The sequence below is a fragment of the Tarenaya hassleriana genome, unplaced genomic scaffold (assembly GCF_000463585.1).
Source record: "Tarenaya hassleriana unplaced genomic scaffold, ASM46358v1 Cleome20, whole genome shotgun sequence".
NCBI lineage: Eukaryota > Viridiplantae > Streptophyta > Magnoliopsida > Brassicales > Cleomaceae > Tarenaya > Tarenaya hassleriana.
The window spans coordinates 546502-564323 of NW_010965373.1; the positions used below are offsets into that span (position 1 = coordinate 546502).

At 40.7% G+C, this 17822-nt stretch overlaps 6 protein-coding genes across 12 annotated transcripts; 3 read left to right on the forward strand and 3 right to left on the reverse strand.

Moving 5' to 3' along the window:
* Positions 1-994: 994 nt before the first annotated feature.
* Positions 995-2123, forward strand: LOC104813522 (auxin-responsive protein IAA33). 2 transcript variants are annotated; one of them, XM_010541135.2, is made up of 2 exons: positions 995-1650; positions 1849-1941. In XM_010541135.2, the coding sequence occupies exons 1-2, from the start codon at positions 1263-1265 to the stop codon at positions 1890-1892; spliced, it is 432 nt and encodes a 143-aa protein (XP_010539437.1). In that variant the 5' UTR covers positions 995-1262; the 3' UTR covers positions 1893-1941. The 2 variants fall into 2 exon arrangements, with proteins under 2 accessions (XP_010539437.1, XP_010539436.1); XM_010541134.2 differs by having other exon boundaries at positions 1000-1666; positions 1849-2123.
* A 928-nt stretch (positions 2124-3051) lies between these two features.
* LOC104813524 (DNA repair protein XRCC3 homolog) lies at positions 3052-5185 on the reverse strand. 4 transcript variants are annotated; one of them, XM_010541138.2, is made up of 4 exons: positions 5000-5185; positions 4124-4563; positions 3844-3906; positions 3175-3610 (listed from the first exon to the last, which is right to left on the reverse strand). In XM_010541138.2, exons 1-4 carry the CDS (start codon positions 5036-5038, stop codon positions 3520-3522), a joined length of 633 nt encoding a protein of 210 aa, XP_010539440.1. In that variant the 5' UTR covers positions 5039-5185; the 3' UTR covers positions 3175-3519. The 4 variants fall into 4 exon arrangements, with proteins under 4 accessions (XP_010539439.1, XP_010539440.1, XP_010539441.1 ...); XM_010541139.2 differs by lacking the exon at positions 5000-5185 and adding an exon at positions 4701-4780 and having other exon boundaries at positions 3176-3610; XM_010541137.2 differs by lacking the exons at positions 3175-3610; positions 5000-5185 and adding an exon at positions 3052-3160 and having other exon boundaries at positions 4124-4991.
* Positions 5186-5465: 280 nt separating this feature from the next.
* On the reverse strand, positions 5466-8457 carry LOC104813525 (mitochondrial outer membrane protein porin 4-like). Of its 2 annotated transcripts, none has more exons than XM_010541141.1 (7): positions 8286-8457; positions 7403-7483; positions 7243-7310; positions 6696-6806; positions 6518-6604; positions 6166-6374; positions 5466-6031 (listed from the first exon to the last, which is right to left on the reverse strand). In XM_010541141.1, the coding sequence occupies exons 2-7, from the start codon at positions 7449-7451 to the stop codon at positions 5728-5730; spliced, it is 828 nt and encodes a 275-aa protein (XP_010539443.1). In that variant the 5' UTR covers positions 7452-7483; positions 8286-8457; the 3' UTR covers positions 5466-5727. The 2 variants fall into 2 exon arrangements, with proteins under 2 accessions (XP_010539443.1, XP_010539444.1); XM_010541142.1 differs by having other exon boundaries at positions 7403-7508.
* Positions 8458-9077: 620 nt separating this feature from the next.
* LOC104813526 (26S proteasome non-ATPase regulatory subunit 11 homolog) lies at positions 9078-11422 on the forward strand. 2 transcript variants are annotated; one of them, XM_010541143.2, is made up of 2 exons: positions 9078-9158; positions 9938-11422. In XM_010541143.2, exon 2 carries the CDS (start codon positions 9963-9965, stop codon positions 11229-11231), a length of 1269 nt encoding a protein of 422 aa, XP_010539445.1. In that variant the 5' UTR covers positions 9078-9158; positions 9938-9962; the 3' UTR covers positions 11232-11422. The 2 variants fall into 2 exon arrangements, with proteins under 2 accessions (XP_010539445.1, XP_010539446.1); XM_010541144.2 differs by lacking the exon at positions 9078-9158 and adding an exon at positions 9219-9297.
* Positions 11423-11628: 206 nt separating this feature from the next.
* On the forward strand, positions 11629-13192 carry LOC104813527 (probable xyloglucan endotransglucosylase/hydrolase protein 23). Its single transcript, XM_010541145.1, has 3 exons — positions 11629-12243; positions 12356-12549; positions 12653-13192. Exons 1-3 carry the CDS (start codon positions 11971-11973, stop codon positions 13053-13055), a joined length of 870 nt encoding a protein of 289 aa, XP_010539447.1. The 5' UTR covers positions 11629-11970; the 3' UTR covers positions 13056-13192.
* A 513-nt stretch (positions 13193-13705) lies between these two features.
* On the reverse strand, positions 13706-17778 carry LOC104813528 (calmodulin-binding protein 60 B-like). Its single transcript, XM_010541146.2, has 9 exons — positions 17544-17778; positions 17165-17302; positions 17001-17076; positions 16722-16780; positions 16083-16582; positions 15832-15992; positions 15530-15733; positions 15109-15346; positions 13706-14746 (listed from the first exon to the last, which is right to left on the reverse strand). The coding sequence occupies exons 2-9, from the start codon at positions 17236-17238 to the stop codon at positions 14160-14162; spliced, it is 1899 nt and encodes a 632-aa protein (XP_010539448.1). The 5' UTR covers positions 17239-17302; positions 17544-17778; the 3' UTR covers positions 13706-14159.
* Positions 17779-17822: the final 44 nt, after the last annotated feature.

Consider the following 17822-nt stretch of genomic DNA (forward strand, 5'->3'; position numbering starts at 1 on the left):
CTATATATTAGGGTGTAATCTTTCGCTCATCAATAATAGAAAAACATTTCTCTATTATAGATATATACTAATTTGTACGTATCTGTTCGTACGCATATGTGTGTATATATGTACACATGTCATAATGGTATTGTTGAATTTATTCACTTATCTTGCCTACGAATTATCACCTTCTGAACCTATAGATAACTCCAAAGAATGTTTTTCTCCAAACAATCAAATGTTCATCTCCAAAAAAACGAAGAACGAAAACATTTATGATAACCATCCTCGGCATAGCACGAGAGAAATAACAAAAATTTTATTTTTATTTTTAAAAAACAATAATAATAATTTATATATATATATATATATATATATTCTTATTGTTTTTAGTTTTTTTGTATTTGATTATAAGATTGAATTGATGATGATAGTGATATTTGTTATAAAAGAGAAAAAAAAGTTTGAAAATGGAAGATAATTAAGAAAAATAGAAACACAAAGGAAAGAGACGTTATAGTTTTTTACATGAATTCCTATTTCAAATTATGTAGAAAAAAGAGGGGGTATAAGAACTAGTAATTGGGATATTACTTTAATATTTTATTAAATTTTATGAAGAATTCTTTTTTTAATATTAGTTGGGGACCGATGATGAATAAAAAAAATATTTTGGTTCAAACATAGCCTTTATGATTCGGACCAAACTTATCCATCCTAGACGGGAAATTAAACTATTGAATCAGCAAGTCCTTGTTCGTCCTATTCTTTTTCGTATTTAATGTGGCAATTAATTCATATCGCAACCCATATAACATAGAAAATTAGCTCTATGAATCTACGGTATTTTCATTTAAATCGAGACTATCGATAAAACCGTATATTGATCTTAATGCATGGGTTTTAGTTATAGATCTGAACCTTTATAAATTTCGTATTAAATTTATGGTTATATAAACAAATGGGAAACCCAAAGAGCAGAGAGATTTTAAATGAAATATTCAAGAGACACACATCCCCACACCCACACACACTCACACTCACACTAGTAGTGCATATGCTTACATATACATTCACTGCCACCATATATAAACTCATCAACGACTAATATAAAAAAAAAAAGTATTCACCTCTCTCTCTCTCTCTCTCTCTCTCTCCCTCAACAGAAAAACACAAACACGTTCGAGCTCCTTACCTAAGATTGTCCCTTCCCCTACAAACCTAAAAACCCTAATATTCTGTCGGTATAGTATGAAATAACACGACAGAAGTAGAGAGAGATGATGAACAATTTCTTCGATCCACAAAGCCAAGATTCTGTGGAGAGAAAGCTTCAAGACAAGGGCAATACAACAAACTCTGCAACTCCATTAATGTCCAAACCCAGGAAAAACCCTAGCTCCGGCCTGAGATTTCCGGGCGGGGAAGAAGATGATATCGTGTCGAAGGTGGTGCCTCCGGTGACGGTGGTGCTCGAGGGCCGTTCGATCTGCCAACGGGTGAGCCTCGACAAGCACGGAAGCTATCAGAGCCTCGCTAGGGCTCTGAGGCAGATGTTCGTGGACGACGGTGGAGATTCTTCCGAAACGGACGATCTCGATTTATCCAACGCCGTTCCGGGCCATCTGATCGCGTACGAGGACATGGAGAACGATCTTCTTCTAGCCGGTGATCTTAGCTGGAAGTAATTTACATTTTCGTCAAGCTTTACTATTATGATATATCTACATTTCAATATGAAATCCCTTGAAACGCTAGATATCGTATCATGCGTATTATATACACATATACATATATATATATATATATGCATATACACACACACTTTTCATTATATACGATGATGTATACGTGTTGTGAAAACAGGGATTTTGTACGGGTGGCGAAGAGAATTCGTATATTGCCGGTGAAGGGGAATACGAGGGGGGCGAGAGGACACGAGTAATACTACTTAAAAAGACGGTTATACCACCATATCTGAAGATATTTGTCCATTGTTTGCGAAGGGTATTACCGTAACTTCGTCGGATCTCAGTTTTTTTTGTAGTATCTTCCAAAGACGTGTGTTGCGTCTCCATGGACTTTGTTTCGGTCAAAGCGATGATCGTTTCCTATACATACATTGCAGTCTTGACTCGTAACGCTTTCCAAAATTTCCCAAAAGACCAACATTCGTGTTTCGTATAAAAATGAATTATATACATATGCCAATAAAATTTAAAATCCTAACGAAGGCGAAGGTTTTTTTTTTTAATTCTTATAAGGATATATGTATAAATTAATGTAGATTTTCCCACAAAGGGTGGACGACATACATTAGAAAGTGAAGGATAAATTGTTAATTAATTAGATGGTCCATATGCTATGGCTATAGGAGCGATAATTTAATGGATTGGACCGTATCCGTATGGAAGAGCGAAGCGTCTCAATCGTGGATTCCGATCCAACACCGACAGTAAGTGCAACGGGACACTAAAAAACGGGCAAATCATGGAAAAGTAGAATCAATGTCCAATTGTCCATATTCCAGTGTTTGGTCTTTTGTCATTTCACCCACCACTCAAAAACCTTCCTTCTCAGCCCTTCAATGGCAGAAATCATGACTCCCCATGAAAACATATATATGCCCCCTCTCCTCGTGCTCATGACTCGGCCTGGCTGCCACATGCTTTTTTGTCATGTAACCAAAATAATTTTTTTTTTAAAAAACGTTAAAACATTTTGCCACACACTGTTTTTTTTCTTTTGGGAAAGCACCGATTTGAAGACTTATAAGTAGGGGCGCTCTTTTCAGGTTTATGTTACCATTCAGTTTTTATATAAATTTTGGTTCGTTTCAATTTTATTCAAATTCAGTTTTTTGTTGTAAAAACTCATTTTTTTTAAAATCATTTTTTTTCAATTATTTTTGTTTAATCGATTCGATTTCAGATTTTTCGAATTTAGAAAATTTATAATCATTCATTTTTTATATTAGATTCGGTTCATCTACAGTTATATTTTATTTGATTCGACTGTTTGGTTAATAACCCTATTTATAGAAATAGATAAAGAGTCTTTGAAGATCCTAAGGTGAATGACAATTTGCATATTTCAGAGAAATAAAGGAAACACCCGAGAGAGAGAACACAAGGAAACAATGCCATTTTCCTCATCCATTGCTTCCTCTCGGCCATCTCTGCCATGAAAATTGTCACATAAAATAGACAAGAACTAAAAAAAAAAATTAAGGCAATGAATGATTTTTGATTCAGACAAGGTAAGGTTTCCATCTAATCTAAACCCATTTGAATTTGCCCCAAAGTCAAAACAAAACAACAAAAGTGTGCAATGCAGACACAGATGCGTGAATCATAAAGAATGTAATTTATGATTACTTATTGCACCCCTTTGACTTCATGGTATGCGTTTAACTCTACGGCTACGCTACGACTGTGATAAATTCTTTACCATTGAGAGAACCCCCCAAAACTTCACCAGAATGAGTGATCTACCACCATTAGAGAAGAAGCTTATTGTGGGATTTACATGTCACAACTATGGCAGTATTATACCCTTAAAGGAACTGATTCCGGAACGAAAAACTACTAATCCAAAACCTTGATGTAAGAACTGTGATACACCTGGGCTGAAACATGAAAAAGGAGGAACCTTTTAAGGCAAAAGCAACATAAATAATGTACTACTTAGATCATTATGCAAAGGCAACAGAATTCGGACGAGTCTAAGAGGAGAACCGATCAAAGTGTTCCCCTCCTTGCTGGACAAAAAAATCAAGATCCATCGAAATTCCGAGCTACTAGAACAAATATACTAGGATCTTACAGGGTGAAAACATCTGGCTGGAGAACGAGAACTTACTGATAAGCACGGAAGAGACCGAGGACTCGAGGAGAGGGAAATAACCTGCTGGTGCTGATCAATCTGCATAAAATACAGCAACAAAAGAATCCCAGAAAGAATTCCATAAAAAGCTTAATTTTTGATACTTTGCATTTACACTACAGACATGAAATGGACTGGCACTCATCGGCAATGAACCCCAAAAATGCCATCACTTTGGATGGAATATTCACAGGAGGAACCTTGCAAATGAGGGGAAAAAACAACATGAAGATGTCTCCGAGTTTTGGACACAAACCCATCACTGTTCCCATCTGTTCCTCTGTTGTCGTTCCAGACAATCTCATCACGTGACAGAAACAGTCTTGAGTTCACACAGTTGGCCCAAGCCAGTCCCAATGCAGGGACGACCCGCCTTCCCGACGAATACAAAGCCCTCACATTCCCAACCCTCAACCCATTTATCCCTTCTGAAGATTCCACAAAATCAACCACCTGATTCGTCATAACCACCACCAAATCAAACCTATGAGCCAACTGCTTCAGTTTCCCTGATATCTTGAAAAACAGAGAAGCTCTCTTCTTAAGATCGGAAGGCGTGTTGTCAAATTCCGATCTGAACAAGGCTGCCACTGAATCCAGCACAATTAGCTTCAACGGGAACCGGGTTTTCGGGTTTTCCGCTAAAACCTCTATCCTCGGCATTATGTCGAGCAGGTGGTCTGCGGAATGGACACTCTGCACGAACACATGATCGCACGGATTATCGTTATGGTCGGCATAAATGGCAGGGTTCGACAGATGAAATGAACGTGAAAGCTGATGGAGGCGACGAAAAGGGAATGGAAATTCGGAATGGAGATAGAGGGAGGAACCGCTGAGTCCACCATGAGACATGGGAAGCTGGGAAGAGAGAGAGAGCTGAAGGCAGAGCTGTGTCTTCCCGCAGCCGCTCTCCGCCACAATCTCCGTAATAGAATTGGAAGGAACTCCGCCGCAAAGATAGCCGTCGATGATCGGACAACCGGTGGTTAGCTTCCGGTTTGTCGGCGGCTGTCGGAGAAGGCTCTGCGGGTTCATGTTTTTCAAAAAAAGAAAAAGAAAAAGGCGCCATAGATTCTCAGCGGGAGTTCCCTCTGCCACATTCGAGTTTCTGAAATGTAATGGGCTTCACCTGTTTGGCTCTGAGCCCACCGCAGTCCAACAACTTCATATTTTATTGGACCGAAATAAATCTTCTTGTTTTCTTGCCTGAAAATCTTGCACCACTGCTATATTTTTTTTTCACAAATACCAAAATGGTAAGAATTAGGCGTATAATTACCATATCCAAATGGAATAACACAAAACTATAATCGAATAAAATTTAATAGAAAAATAAATTATTATTATTATTATTTCTCTAAAACTAAAAAAAAAACGCGAACTACGAACAGAATAATAATAACAATAATAACTAAAAAAACTTTTTTCTAAAATAGTTTTTTAATAAATCAAACTCGAACCAAATCTGCATTTAAATAAAATCGAATATTTATAACTTTTGTAAAATCAAAATAACCAAATTAAGTATAACCGAACCAAATATCGAAGTATCGAACTAACCCACTACAAATGCTAATATATCAAATTCATGAGAATCAAACAAACTTAAAACCAAAATAATGAGAGGAATGGTAATGTCAAAAACACAACGCTGCTCTGCATAAGCAAGAACGGAACAAAACAATTTGGAGCTAAACAAACAAAATGTGTAATAGCAATGTCACAATGGAAAAAACCCCCACTCGAAACGTAAGAATCAACAACAGATTCCATCTCAAAATCGGGTTTTCCACTTCTTTTTTTTCCATATCACAGAATGGTAAAAAGATTCTATTATTGAAAAAATGAATGTTATTCTCAGGGCTTGAGAGAAAGGGCAAGACCCAACCTTGGGGAGGAGTTAACAGCCTTGGAGTCGTATTCGGCCGAGAATGTGACGAGAGACTTCGGCCTCCATTCCCGCTGGACGACCATTCCAGCTTTCCCCTTGTCCGAGAATCGGATTTTCACTACCGTGAACGTATCCATGGCATGAGAGCTTCCGATGGTGAAGCTATTGTTGTTATAGGTCGAGAAGCTGTGCGTTAGTTCGGCCCCTATGGCTGTGGTTGGATTCACTGTATGGACGTATGAAGCTTTCAGCGTCTCTCCTTTGTCTGCCCTACAATCCATGAGCCAAAAAGCCGATAAGCCCATTGATGAATGGAGCATAGAGATATTTCGATTAATCACAAAAATCTATACGTGAATTTGAGATTCGTCCAAATATATACATATATATACATGAATACTTACAATATGAGTGCTGCAGAGAAGTCTGGCTTGTTCAAGCCAATCCCCGCGTTGTACTTGGTCAGTGAAGCAGAAGCTGTGTCAAAACCGACTTCACCACCGAGGCAAAGATCCTGGCTTCCAATAGTTGCTGAAAGATCTAACAGAGGAGTCGGGTTCAGGCCAATGCTAGAATTGACTGTAGCATGAGGGTGAACATATTGCACATCCAGCTGAAGTATGACAAACAAATGTCAGCAGATTTCTCCAAAAAAAAGCCATCATCGATCAACTGATTTAACAAAACCATGCATATAAACTAATGAGCCAAATTCAGAAACGAAAAATAGCTGCAACCATAGGATTATGCGCAGACCTTGCCAGACTTGTGATCAGGTATTCTGAAGCTGATAGATGCTTTGGCAGTGGGCAAGAGATTGTTGACAGTAACTTTTGTTGACACCTGCACAAAGAATTCAATGACATGGTTCAAAAATCAAGGCAGGTAAGGGGCATTAGGTTTGAAGCATACTTCACGTGGAATGTTTTCCTACATTGGAGTAACTGTCGATTTTCAGATCAACAATGGTATTTTGACCTTTGTACAGAGTGCTCAAGTCGCCAAAGAAGAATTCATCCTTCTTTAAACCTGTTGCCACAAGTTCCTGGCAAGAAAATTATGTTAGATGGCAGAAGCACATAAACCAGAAGATCGTAACATTGGGGAATCATAGTTAACAGTCCAACCAAAATAATTCAAGCACATTTTCCAAATTGCTGAAACCAAACATACATAATATTCTCACCATCTTATGACACATTGATGAGTCCCATGTGAAAATGTCGAGTACATATGCTAGCTTCAAAGTTAATGTTTAAAAAACAAAGTACTAAGACAGTTTTGAGAACCAAAAACATGCAATCAGAGTCCTCCAATGTCAAGTCGAAAATATTGTTACCCGATCTTAAGGAAAATTGCTTTTGTACGATTCACCACTTTGCATAGCAGAAAATTATGTATTCTGGTATGCGAGTTATTTTGTTGTAAAGGATGAATGCAACGCTAGGCACATTAAAGACCTCGGTCATATCCCAACATACCGTTCCTGTGGCACTTAGCATTGTCAGAGTAAACTTGTGGTCGAAATTGTAATCCTTGTTCAGGAGATCTGTTGGTAATTAGACAATCAAGATAGTCAATAGATGTACCGAAAGTATCACAACATATTCAGTTACAGAAATGTTCACGAGGCAAAGTTACCTCTGGCCTTTTTGCCAATATCAGCGAATGGAGCTGGACTGCCTCCCATCTTCAGAAGCGACAAAAGAACACAGCTTAAGTCTGCCAAGAAACAACGAAGGCAGAACTATAAAAGTATAAGTCCCCCAGACAGGCAGATAAATATTGCAGTTGATGATATCTAACAAATGGAACCCACCCCAAGCAAAGTTTCACTGATAGGATAAAGCAGAATGCCTATAATCAGAAGACCCCTTTCAAGCACTATTTTTCTGCATTCTACATTCTAGTAAAGGCCTAAATCAAAGGCCTCTAACTCGAGATTCAATCTCGTAATGAGTGACTGCTCAATCTTACGCAGAGATGGCTAAAATTGTCAAATTGATTCCAGTTGACTACAGAAATGCAACTGTAATTGGAAAACCATACGCATGTCTATACATTTTAAAGAAATCAACATCAAAGCCATCAAACAGACGAGCTTCCATCAAGTTCACAATCTAATTTCAACTAGATCGTTTTGGGATCCCGTTTTTGCACAAGAGCGGATGTAATCACTTCCAACACAACGCGACAGATAACAAAATTGATCAGATAAATCGGTCCTCGTCAGCTACAAATATTCAACCAGGTAACAAATTTCCAGCTATAAGAGAGAAAAAAATAGTATATCAACAACATATCTGAGCAACTAGCGGGAAATCCCGAGAATCAGACCGATCGATAACCCAAACCTAAAATACCCGTATCATGTAATCACTCGAAGAAAAAACAAAGACAATCAAAGTCTCCGGATAAATCTCCGCAGATCAAGCAGCTTAACTCGTTCGATGCACATAATCCTACAAGAATCGACCGTGGACAACAAGAAAACTAACGAAATATAGGGAAAGGGATGCCTTACGGATTGGAAGATCCAAAAGAAAAAAACTGGAGCAAGCAAAGCCGGAGAACACCAACGATCGCCGGAAAAAAGAACCCTAAGAGCTCCGCCGCCTGGACGAGGGCGGAATCGGGAGACGGCGGCGTAAGAGAGAGCAGGAAAGGCCTCGAGAAATGAAACGAAAGGGTCAACAAAAATGGCCGAAGCGAATAACGTCACAAAATATGTTGTTGAATAAAAAAAAAGCCCATATACTATACTATATGGGCCTTGGCCTTTTGATATCAGTTCGTGGGGCCCATTTACGCTCTCCAGCTGTTTATTAAATGACGGTAATACCCCTGCGTTGGAGACCCAATGAACTTTGTGCATCCAGCTGAATAAGAAAGTCCCCCAACAACCATCAATTAGATTTCACTATCATATTTAGTCAATATTAACACTTATTTTTCTAATGTCTTAGTTATGTAATATAATAATCGAGGGTCCATTCAAATATAAGATCTGCCAATAAAAATTTGAAAATCAATAATATGAAGGTTAGCTTGCTCAGTGAGGTGGAAATATAACTTTGTTGTATCAATGGGTTCAATGAGACATTTTATTGATTTAATATTCTGTATAGTTACAAAATAATGTATGAAAATTGAGTGGTAAGATTTATATAATTTAATATTATGGTTGGACCAAGCGCATACATACCGTCTTTTAGTACCAGCGGTTGCGTTTGAAACGCGTGCGTCAAGGGAAGTTGCGATTGCGTTGGGCCTTGAAAGGGAAGCCCATTGTTGTCTCACGGTCACTGGTCAATCATCCGTTAATTAAGAGACAGAAGTTGAAGGAAGACATTTTAGAGTGTTTTTGCGGAGAATATCTTCTGTCTTGCTGCCGAAGGTTAGTCCTATGCTTGATTTTTTTTTCTTCTGGGCAAATCATTTGAGATCTTGATTTCTGTTGTAGTTTCTTATTTCTCCTCGCTCTTACAATTTCTCCCCGACGGCGTCTCCAGTCCTCGGTTCAATCGGATTCCAAGGTTTGGATATTAGGGTTTGCTGTATCTGTAATTGATTTTGGTGGGTGGTTTTGATGCATTTCTCCGAGATTTATGGGTTTTTACCAACTGAATCTGGGCATAGGAACGATTGAATGTGTGCTGCCAATATGCTATTGATCTAGCTTCTGGAGCTTTGTGCTTTAGGGTTTGTTTTTCTGGGTTTTTCGTTTCTAGGATCTCCTCAGTCGATTAGATTTTTCGCTTCAAGCTTTTGATTTGCCGCTTCCGCAGAGCATTTCGACATTTAGTGCCCGGATCGAAAGGGTTCGTGTAGAATTAGAGGGAACAGATGAATCAAAAGGAATAAGGCATGTGCACTAGAATTCTGAGAAATGAGAACATTTGGGAGTAAACTTATCGAATTATAGATGTCCTTGGGTCATGTAGAGCTTTCATTTTGCTTCAGTTTTATATCGATTTTCAGCTGGAGTGTTATGAATCTTCAGTTTTTTTTCACAGGAGATTTGTTTGGGATTTCTGTGTGATGATTGCCATTATTTGGATAGTAGATTAGCTTGCATACCGCATGGATTTTTTTTTTGAATTTCTGAAGCTGTGAGTCTATTAATATGGCTAAATGGGGAAAGTAATTGAACCCATCTGTGATTCGTTGGTTCAGGGATTGATTTCGGATAGTATCTGCCATGGCTACATCACACCTTCCGGCCACAACAGATTCCATTGCCCAGGCTTTAGAAGCAAAGAGCCCATCGGAGGCCATTTCTATACTGTACCGTGTACTGGAAGACCCTGCGTCCTCTCCAGAGGCTCTGCGCATAAAGGAACAGGCCATCACAAACCTCTCCGACCTTCTTACACAAGAGAACAGAGCTGAGGATCTCCGAAAACTTCTTACTCAGCTGAGACCTTTCTTTTCGCTCATCCCGAAAGCCAAAACTGCCAAAATTGTCCGAGGAATCATTGATGCTGTTGCCAAGATACCCGGAACAACTGATCTGCAAATCACCCTCTGCAAAGAAATGGTGGAATGGACCCGGGGAGAGAAGCGTACTTTCCTCAGGCAGCGTGTGGAGGCAAGGCTAGCAGCTCTCTTGATGGAGAACAAGGAATATGTCGAAGCTTTGGCACTTCTCACAAACTTGGTCAAGGAGGTCAGGAGGTTAGATGACAAGCTTCTTTTAGTTGACATAGATTTGCTCGAGAGTAAGCTCCATTTCTCATTGAGAAACTTACCCAAGGCGAAAGCTGCCCTTACCGCTGCTAGGACAGCAGCAAACGCTATATACGTCCCACCAGCCCAACAAGGGACCATTGATCTGCAGAGCGGGATTCTCCATGCGGAAGAGAAGGACTACAAAACCGCATACAGTTACTTCTTCGAAGCCTTTGAGTCCTTCAATGCTCTTGGAGACCCGAGGGCCATTTTCAGTCTGAAATACATGTTGCTGTGCAAGATAATGGTCAGCCAAGCGGACGATGTTGCAGGGATAATCTCTTCAAAGGCTGGACTCCAGTATGTCGGCCCTGACCTGGACGCAATGAAAGCAGTTGCTGATGCTCACGCAAAGAGGTCGTTGAAGTTGTTTGAGAATGCGCTTCGTGACTACAAGGCGCAGTTGGAGGAAGACCCGATTGTCCATAGACACCTCTCGTTCCTCTATGATACGCTTCTGGAGCAAAACCTATGCCGTCTTATCGAGCCATTCTCTCGGGTCGAGATCTCTCACATTGCCAAGCTGATCGAGCTGCCGGTTGACCATGTCGAGAAAAACCTCTCTCAGATGATATTGGACAAGAAATTTGCAGGTACATTGGATCAGGGAGCTGGGTGTCTCGTCATATTCGAAGATCCAAAGGCCGATGGAATCTACTCTTCTACTCTGGACACCATTTCCAACATGGGGAAGGTTGTGGACAGCCTCTATGTCCGGTCCGCCAAAATCATGGCTTGAGTTCTTTGCTCTCTCTGTCTTTTGTTCTGTCAGGTCTTCTCATTCTCTTCTTTTCCCTCAGTTTGTCAGTTTAGACATCGTTTGAACTCTTCAAAACATTGCTGCTTGATGGATGGAGAAAAAAAAACTATATGAATTGCTCTCTATCTTATGGTCATCATGTTTTTCCCCGAATGCAGCTGCCATTGCTCTCTCTCTCTCTCCATTATAAGATCTATTGCATGAATGGTAAGATTGCCTTCGTGTCGGACATTGCAGATCTTTCTTTCTTTCTTTTTTTGTTGAAATGGTCGGTGCCATACATCTGGATATGGATTAAATCCGAATTGGTCGGTGTATTAGTGGCTGGGTTGAAAAAAAAAACTGTCGGACATTGCAGATCTTTCTTTCTTTCTTTTTTTGTTGAAATGGTCGGTGCCATACATCTGGATATGGATTAAATCCGAATTGGTCGGTGTATTAGTGGCTGGATTGAAAAAAAAACCGCCGGTGACATTATTGCACAGATAACGAACGTCGCATAATTTGAAAATTCTCAGAATTTAATGTGTCGAGAAGTTTTTTTTTTCACTCTCCTTGTTCCATCTGTTGTCTCTTCCTTCCTGTTACTTGGCGTTCGCTTCCCCAGAACTTCTCCTTCTCCGCCAAATGTCACCGATTATTCTCTCCGCAGCTGTAAATTTTCTCCACCCCATCACCATATAAGACCGACCCACCATTTCTTCTCCGAAGACAAGACATGGGTTTCTCTCAAGTTTTGATCTTTGGATCTCTCGTGACATGTTCTCTGATGGGCATTACAGTTTTGGGCGGAGATTTCGTCCGAGATGTCGACATTGTGTGGGGAGGAGACAGAGCTAAGATACTGAAAAACGGTGAGGTTCTGACATTGTCCCTTGACAAAGAATCGGGCTCCGCTTTCCAGTCCAAAGATCAGTTCTTGTTCGGTAAGATATCTATGCAGGTCAAGCTTGTCTCTGGCTACTCTGCCGGTACCGTCACCTCGTACTATGTAAGAACAAACTCTCCACTCTTCTGTCTTTTCACACGTAAAAGCTCAAACCAAATCCAAGGAACTGAATGGACGTAAAAACTTTACACGTATGTGAACCATGCAAGGGCAGGTAGCATCGGCGGGAGCGACGTGGGATGAGATAGACTTTGAGTTCTTGGGGAATCTGAGCGGAGATCCTTACACTGTCCACACCAATGTCATCACCAGTGGTAAAGGAGACAGAGAGCAACAGTTCCGCCTTTGGTTCGATCCCACCATCGATTTCCATACTTACTCCATTCTATGGAACCCGAAAACCATCATGTAATCTTCATGTCTCCTCGTGTATTGGGGGGGGGACATTATGGTATTTAACCAGTCTTCTTGTCTCAGAATCTCTGTAATTAACTCTCGGAGTTTTTGGCAGATTCTACGTGGACGGGACACCAATAAGGGAGTTCAAGAACATGATGAACGCATCTGTAAATGTGCCTTACCCAGAGAAACAACCGATGAGAGCGCACTCGAGCTTGTGGAACGCAGACCAATGGGCAACGAGAGGGGGGCTCGTTAAGACAGACTGGTCCAAAGCTCCATTCACGGCTTCTTTCAGGAACTACGAAGCTCGAGCATGCGTCTGGTCCATCAATGGCTCGTCCACTTGCGGCCGTGGCTCGAGCTCGTGGTTAAGGGAAGAGCTCGATGCGTATAGCTTGAAGAGGCTCAGGTGGGTCCGAACCAATTTCATGATATATGATTATTGCAGTGACGCTAAGAGATTTCCTCGTGGGTTTGCCCCTGAATGCAGTGTTCGGGTTGATGCACACTAAACTTGTACAATGAAGATAAACAACATACACACAAAAAAAAATGTTTATTAACGTAATAGATCATCTAAATGATGATCCATGAAGATATTTAGGTTATGCCCGTTGCTTAACCAAAGAAAGATTAATATAAAGCAATAAGATTTTGAGGTAAAGAAATGTCACAAAATCTTTTTCCAAACACAATAAATTAATTTATATCTAAAATTTGGGTCGCTAAAGGATCAACGTAGTATATATATATATATATATATATATATATATATATATATTATAATATACGAGTTACAGATCTTTGGCATATAAGACAACGACACCTGCTGATGAACATGAAGCAGCAAGAGATAGCATTGCAGTCACCTACAATAACATTCAAAACATCAACTTGTCATGAATGCATACATCATCCTTAGAAATGATTCAATCCAAGCAATGAATCATCTGAGTAACTACTTTGCAAGATTGGATTCTAACAATGGAAACAAGGAAAAGGTTGAGGCTTTATGGTCAGAGGCACATACCCAGTCGCCGACGACAAATAAGCTAACAAGGATAGGGTTTTGAAGGTCTTTCTTGCGCCGAAGAGCATAGACATCAAGACAAGCAAGTCCAAAGCTCCATAGCAGTTGAAGACCCATTGATGCAATCAAGTAAACAACCAAATGTCAAATTAACTTCACACCACGTTCGATACATTGAAAAAAAAAATAGTTATAACATATAAAATAAATAAATGAAAGCGAAACAAGTAACATAATGACAGAACATGATAAGTATAAAAACACCGAGTTAGCTCGTTCCGAGTCGTATTACCTAACCGCTGTTGCTGCTTGAAGGCATACATCTGTAAGGGATGGTTTCGGCCTACTGAGTCAACAAAAAAACAGGACCCAATCCCAGAGTCATCGATCCACACCAATTAGACCTGCCGGAATATATATGTATATATATACATACATATATACGAGAACCATACATAGATACATGAGACGTGATCTGAGCTATGAAGAATGCAGAGACCAGCTGCCATGGCCGCATCCTGCGCTAGATTCTGCCATGGTCTTCTGTTTGATGGATTGAGAGAAACCCGACTTGCAACTTTTTCGATTATTCTTCGTCGTCTTCATCTTCATCAAGCTCGACGATCTGAGCTCGCCTCTCGGCAGCCTTCCTCCTGATGAAGAAACCCCATCTCATAGCAGCTTTTATCTTAAGCCATCCGACCACAGCTTTGCCCGATCTTCCACGTTCCTCCTCCTCATAGCTCTGCATCATCTGTGGCGTCTGCATGAATGACGGGAAACCATACCCATCTTCTCCCGCATGCCCTCCTCCTCCCATGCTGAACAGCCGTAGCAACTGTTGCATGTCCTCATTCTCTAGCATCTCATTGCTTCTCAACCTTATCTCTTCCTCCGAGAAGAATTCTTCGGGCCCTTTCTCCCGGTGGTTTGACCAGTTTTCGTACGTGGGAAGACTTGCTGGCTGAGCAGAAGAGCTCGAGTTTTGGTATTGGTACCCGCCCGGAGGGCCAAGAGCCAGCCTGCCGGCATTAGTGCTTTGTGTTTGGTGTAGATTGCCCATGAACTGGTCCTGCTGTGGTGTACACAGACCGGCCTCAAACTGTGCCTGCGGATTGGAGTTGAGAAGCTGGTGCTGGGTTGAGTACGTAGAGGGCGGACTTTGATGAAACCCTGCAGTAGACAGAGTAGAAAACGGACTTAGGTTTGAATGGGAAGAGTTTTCAGAATTTTTGGATTTCAAAAAGTGAAAAAACCGACAAAAGTTTCTTTTAATTTGGTTTTCCTAAAAATACGGAAATCTACTTTATGAAAAAAAATCAACTAAAAACCAAAAACCACATTTTTTTAGATTTACAACTTATGGAATCCAAAAGATAAAAACCAAAAACTAAAAACCAAAAACCAAAAACCAAAAACTAAAACACCAAAATAAAAACCAATGCCATTCAAACCCTTAATCACACAAAAGACCAAGTGGCACCAGATTTAAGATTCACTCGGAAAAACAGATGCACAAAGAGCTGATTGCTAACCTTTGATTGCTATTTCTGAATGAACTGAAGATTGATTAGCCGACAATGAGGATGGAAGCCCCAGGAGCTGCATTGGGTTGTCAATTGCAGTAGAATAATTTGCAGGAGCCACTTCGAGATCTGTTTGAGAGATTACAGAGTTCTTAGGCTGCTTGAAATTCATAAGAGATTTGCCATCATACTCAATGACTTGGTTCCAATTTTCATATGCTTTCTTCATCAGCCCATCAACATATACCTGCAATGAAAAAAGAAATGTTGTCTTTAACACATTTCATCCCAAAGGATGCACATGAGGGACTCACACTAACAAATGACTTTCAAGCTACCCCTGCGACCAGCAAAGGTGTAGTTGTGCAAAACCATATGCCACAGCCCAAAACAAAGAATTTGTTGAAAGGTTGAGGAACATGCAATGAACCTTTTGGCTATCAGATAGTGAATCAGTCGAAAAGTATTGATCCCCAGAAATAAGGCCGCTTAATTCATAGATGTAATTGAAAACAACACCGATATTCCTCGAATCCTCCGAGTAGTATATATAAAGCTTTCCACTGAGGACACACGTCTTAGCATGCTCGACTAGAGCATCCCACATCTTGTTTGACATCCCGCTTCCAAGAATCTATGCAGATAGGAAAAGGATAATAATAAGACACATGTGCATGACAAAAGAATATAATTCCCCCCAGATCATTGGAGCGAGGAATGATAGGGCCTTACACTCCGTAATTTCGCAGAGTCCCTGACCAAGCATCTAAGAAAGTCTTCTACCGTGATTATTTTAGCAGCATTTAGCTTCTTATGGAATGCCCCATCCTTACCGATCTTCTCCAATCTCCACACCTCATCATTCAAAGCAGGCGGATAATGCTTCTTGTATACTGCACGTAATAACAGTTCCAATCAGATAAAAGACATACGAAAAGAAGAGATGCCACAGACTATAGTCAGACTCAAAGAAAAGACCATACATTCGCCCCTGTGGTCTTTGACAGTGAAAGGTTCTGTCTTTGCCTCGCGTATGCGTATACCCTCACAGTAATCAGGGGCAACCTTTAAACCAAGCCTGAATTTCCTACTCCTTATCCAACTCGAGTTATCTGTAAAAATTAGTTCACCCAATGTCCCCACCCCCTCCTTGAGAGTAACCTGCAAGTCTCCAGTCAGTAAAGGCCTCTTCCCTTCACGCTCTTTTACGACATGACTTTCAAATTCTTCCAGGGCCCAATCTTCGTAATCTTCATTGTTAAAGTCACCCTCAAGCACACAAACATCAAGCTTCGTCGAAGCTTCAGGTCCAAATGTTACCATATGCCGACTGTTTGCATCAATCAATACGACATGGATTGCAGCACCCTGTTCTCCTTCCACTCTTCCACCGGTGAATAAGGGGAGAGACAACCTGGACCTAAAATGCAACTGCAAGTTCCGTCCATCTGGGCCTTCAATTCGTTTAGGAGAAGACCTAGAACTGCAAAATAATGAGAAACGTCAGGTTCTATCTGCTCAAGCAACGATTGGCACGCATAAGCATTATTGAGCCTAACATCGATGATAAGATTCCGAGTCACTAAAATACACTGAACTGTCCATTTATCACCATACATTACCTTCCAGTAAGGCTAGCAGGGCCAATTTTTGCCAAAGCACGTTCCACTTCCTCGCTAACCTGCTCAGCAGCAATCCCAAACATCGCCGTTAACAAAAGACTGAAAGAGGGCTAATCTGAAAACAACATAACTAATTGCTAAACTGACTTTAACTCAAATACGTTGAATACGAAGGGGATGAAAATTTAGAACGTACAAATCTAACACAGCTGACACGCAGAAAGCAAAACAGAAGGAAGAAAAGGACGAAGCATTTCTCATAAGAACGATGGATCTTACAACTCGGCGAAGGATAGGTTCCAAAGATGAGCAAAGCTTCTGCAAACTGTCTAATTTGAGAGCCTCTACAATTACACTGTACAACGAAAGAGAAGCAAAACAATCCCATGTCGGAAACTTTCAGTTGAAACATTCGGATAAAATCAAAGAAGAAGAGAAATGACCTAGCAAGAGCAGGCCGCTTCCTCTCAGGCTGGTCATCATCGTTCCCGTCGAAATTTCTCTTCGCTCTGTTCATATTATCCGCTCTGTTCGTCTACCTCTGCATCCTTCCAGCTCTAACAAACCCTAAATTCCCAGATCTGCAACCGAGAAAGCGACAAACCTCGCAGACTGAAATCCCGAGTAGCGCAAAAACAAATACAACTGCAAAAAGACCTTCGAATCCACTTCCGCTCAACCTTAAATCCCTCAATTAAATCCAGATACCAAAAATCCGAAGCGGGACAACAAAAGACTTGATGGAGACTTCCTCGAAGAGCAATCAAAGCAGGAAAAAAACGGCGATTGAACCCCACTCACCCCACACTGGAGAGAAAATACCTGTTTGCAGAGACGGAAAATCAGGGAGCAGAACCCGGCAAATCGAAAAGCTTGAGTATCGGAAAAAATGAAGAGCAGTGAGTGAGGGAGAAGACTTTGACGGATTTTTGCAATGGTGGTCTACTCTGGCGACTCTCCCCCACCATTTTAGGAAGGGTTGCGATCGGCTGCGGTGAGGCATACGGTGGTCTGCGATCGATCCAATAGCTGAAGCTATGATTTGTCGTTTTCTGCCCACAGCCTGTGGCTTTGCCTTTGTTCTGCAATTGGACAGTCCGT

Excerpts from the sequence above, each read along its gene's own strand:
- LOC104813522 (XM_010541134.2), top strand. The coding sequence starts at position 1,263 with ATGATGAACAATTTCTTCGATCCACAAAGCCAAGATTCTGTGGAGAGA. Across the intron at positions 1,667-1,848 it reads GCCGGTGATCTTAGCTGGAA|GGATTTTGTACGGGTGGCGA; the intron begins GTAATTTACATT and ends TTGTGAAAACAG.
- LOC104813527 (XM_010541145.1), top strand. The coding sequence starts at position 11,971 with ATGGGTTTCTCTCAAGTTTTGATCTTTGGATCTCTCGTGACATGTTCT. Across the intron at positions 12,244-12,355 it reads GTACCGTCACCTCGTACTAT|GTAGCATCGGCGGGAGCGAC; the intron begins GTAAGAACAAAC and ends ATGCAAGGGCAG. Across the intron at positions 12,550-12,652 it reads TGGAACCCGAAAACCATCAT|ATTCTACGTGGACGGGACAC; the intron begins GTAATCTTCATG and ends AGTTTTTGGCAG.
- LOC104813528 (XM_010541146.2), bottom strand. The coding sequence starts at position 17,238 with ATGAACAGAGCGAAGAGAAATTTCGACGGGAACGATGATGACCAGCCT. Across the intron at positions 16,781-17,000 it reads AACCTATCCTTCGCCGAGTT|GTTAGCGAGGAAGTGGAACG; the intron begins GTAAGATCCATC and ends GCTGCTGAGCAG. Across the intron at positions 15,347-15,529 it reads CACTATCTGATAGCCAAAAG|GTATATGTTGATGGGCTGAT; the intron begins GTTCATTGCATG and ends TTTTCATTGCAG.
- LOC104813526 (XM_010541143.2), top strand. The coding sequence starts at position 9,963 with ATGGCTACATCACACCTTCCGGCCACAACAGATTCCATTGCCCAGGCT.
- LOC104813525 (XM_010541141.1), bottom strand. The coding sequence starts at position 7,451 with ATGGGAGGCAGTCCAGCTCCATTCGCTGATATTGGCAAAAAGGCCAGA. Across the intron at positions 7,311-7,402 it reads TATTGGCAAAAAGGCCAGAG|ATCTCCTGAACAAGGATTAC; the intron begins GTAACTTTGCCT and ends AATTACCAACAG. Across the intron at positions 6,605-6,695 it reads AAATCGACAGTTACTCCAAT|GTGTCAACAAAAGTTACTGT; the intron begins GTAGGAAAACAT and ends TTCTTTGTGCAG.
- LOC104813524 (XM_010541136.2), bottom strand. The coding sequence starts at position 4,905 with ATGAACCCGCAGAGCCTTCTCCGACAGCCGCCGACAAACCGGAAGCTA. Across the intron at positions 3,907-4,123 it reads ACAGATGGGAACAGTGATGG|ATTGATCAGCACCAGCAGGT; the intron begins GTTTGTGTCCAA and ends TATTTTATGCAG. Across the intron at positions 3,611-3,843 it reads GGTCTCTTCCGTGCTTATCA|CCCAGGTGTATCACAGTTCT; the intron begins GTAAGTTCTCGT and ends TTCATGTTTCAG.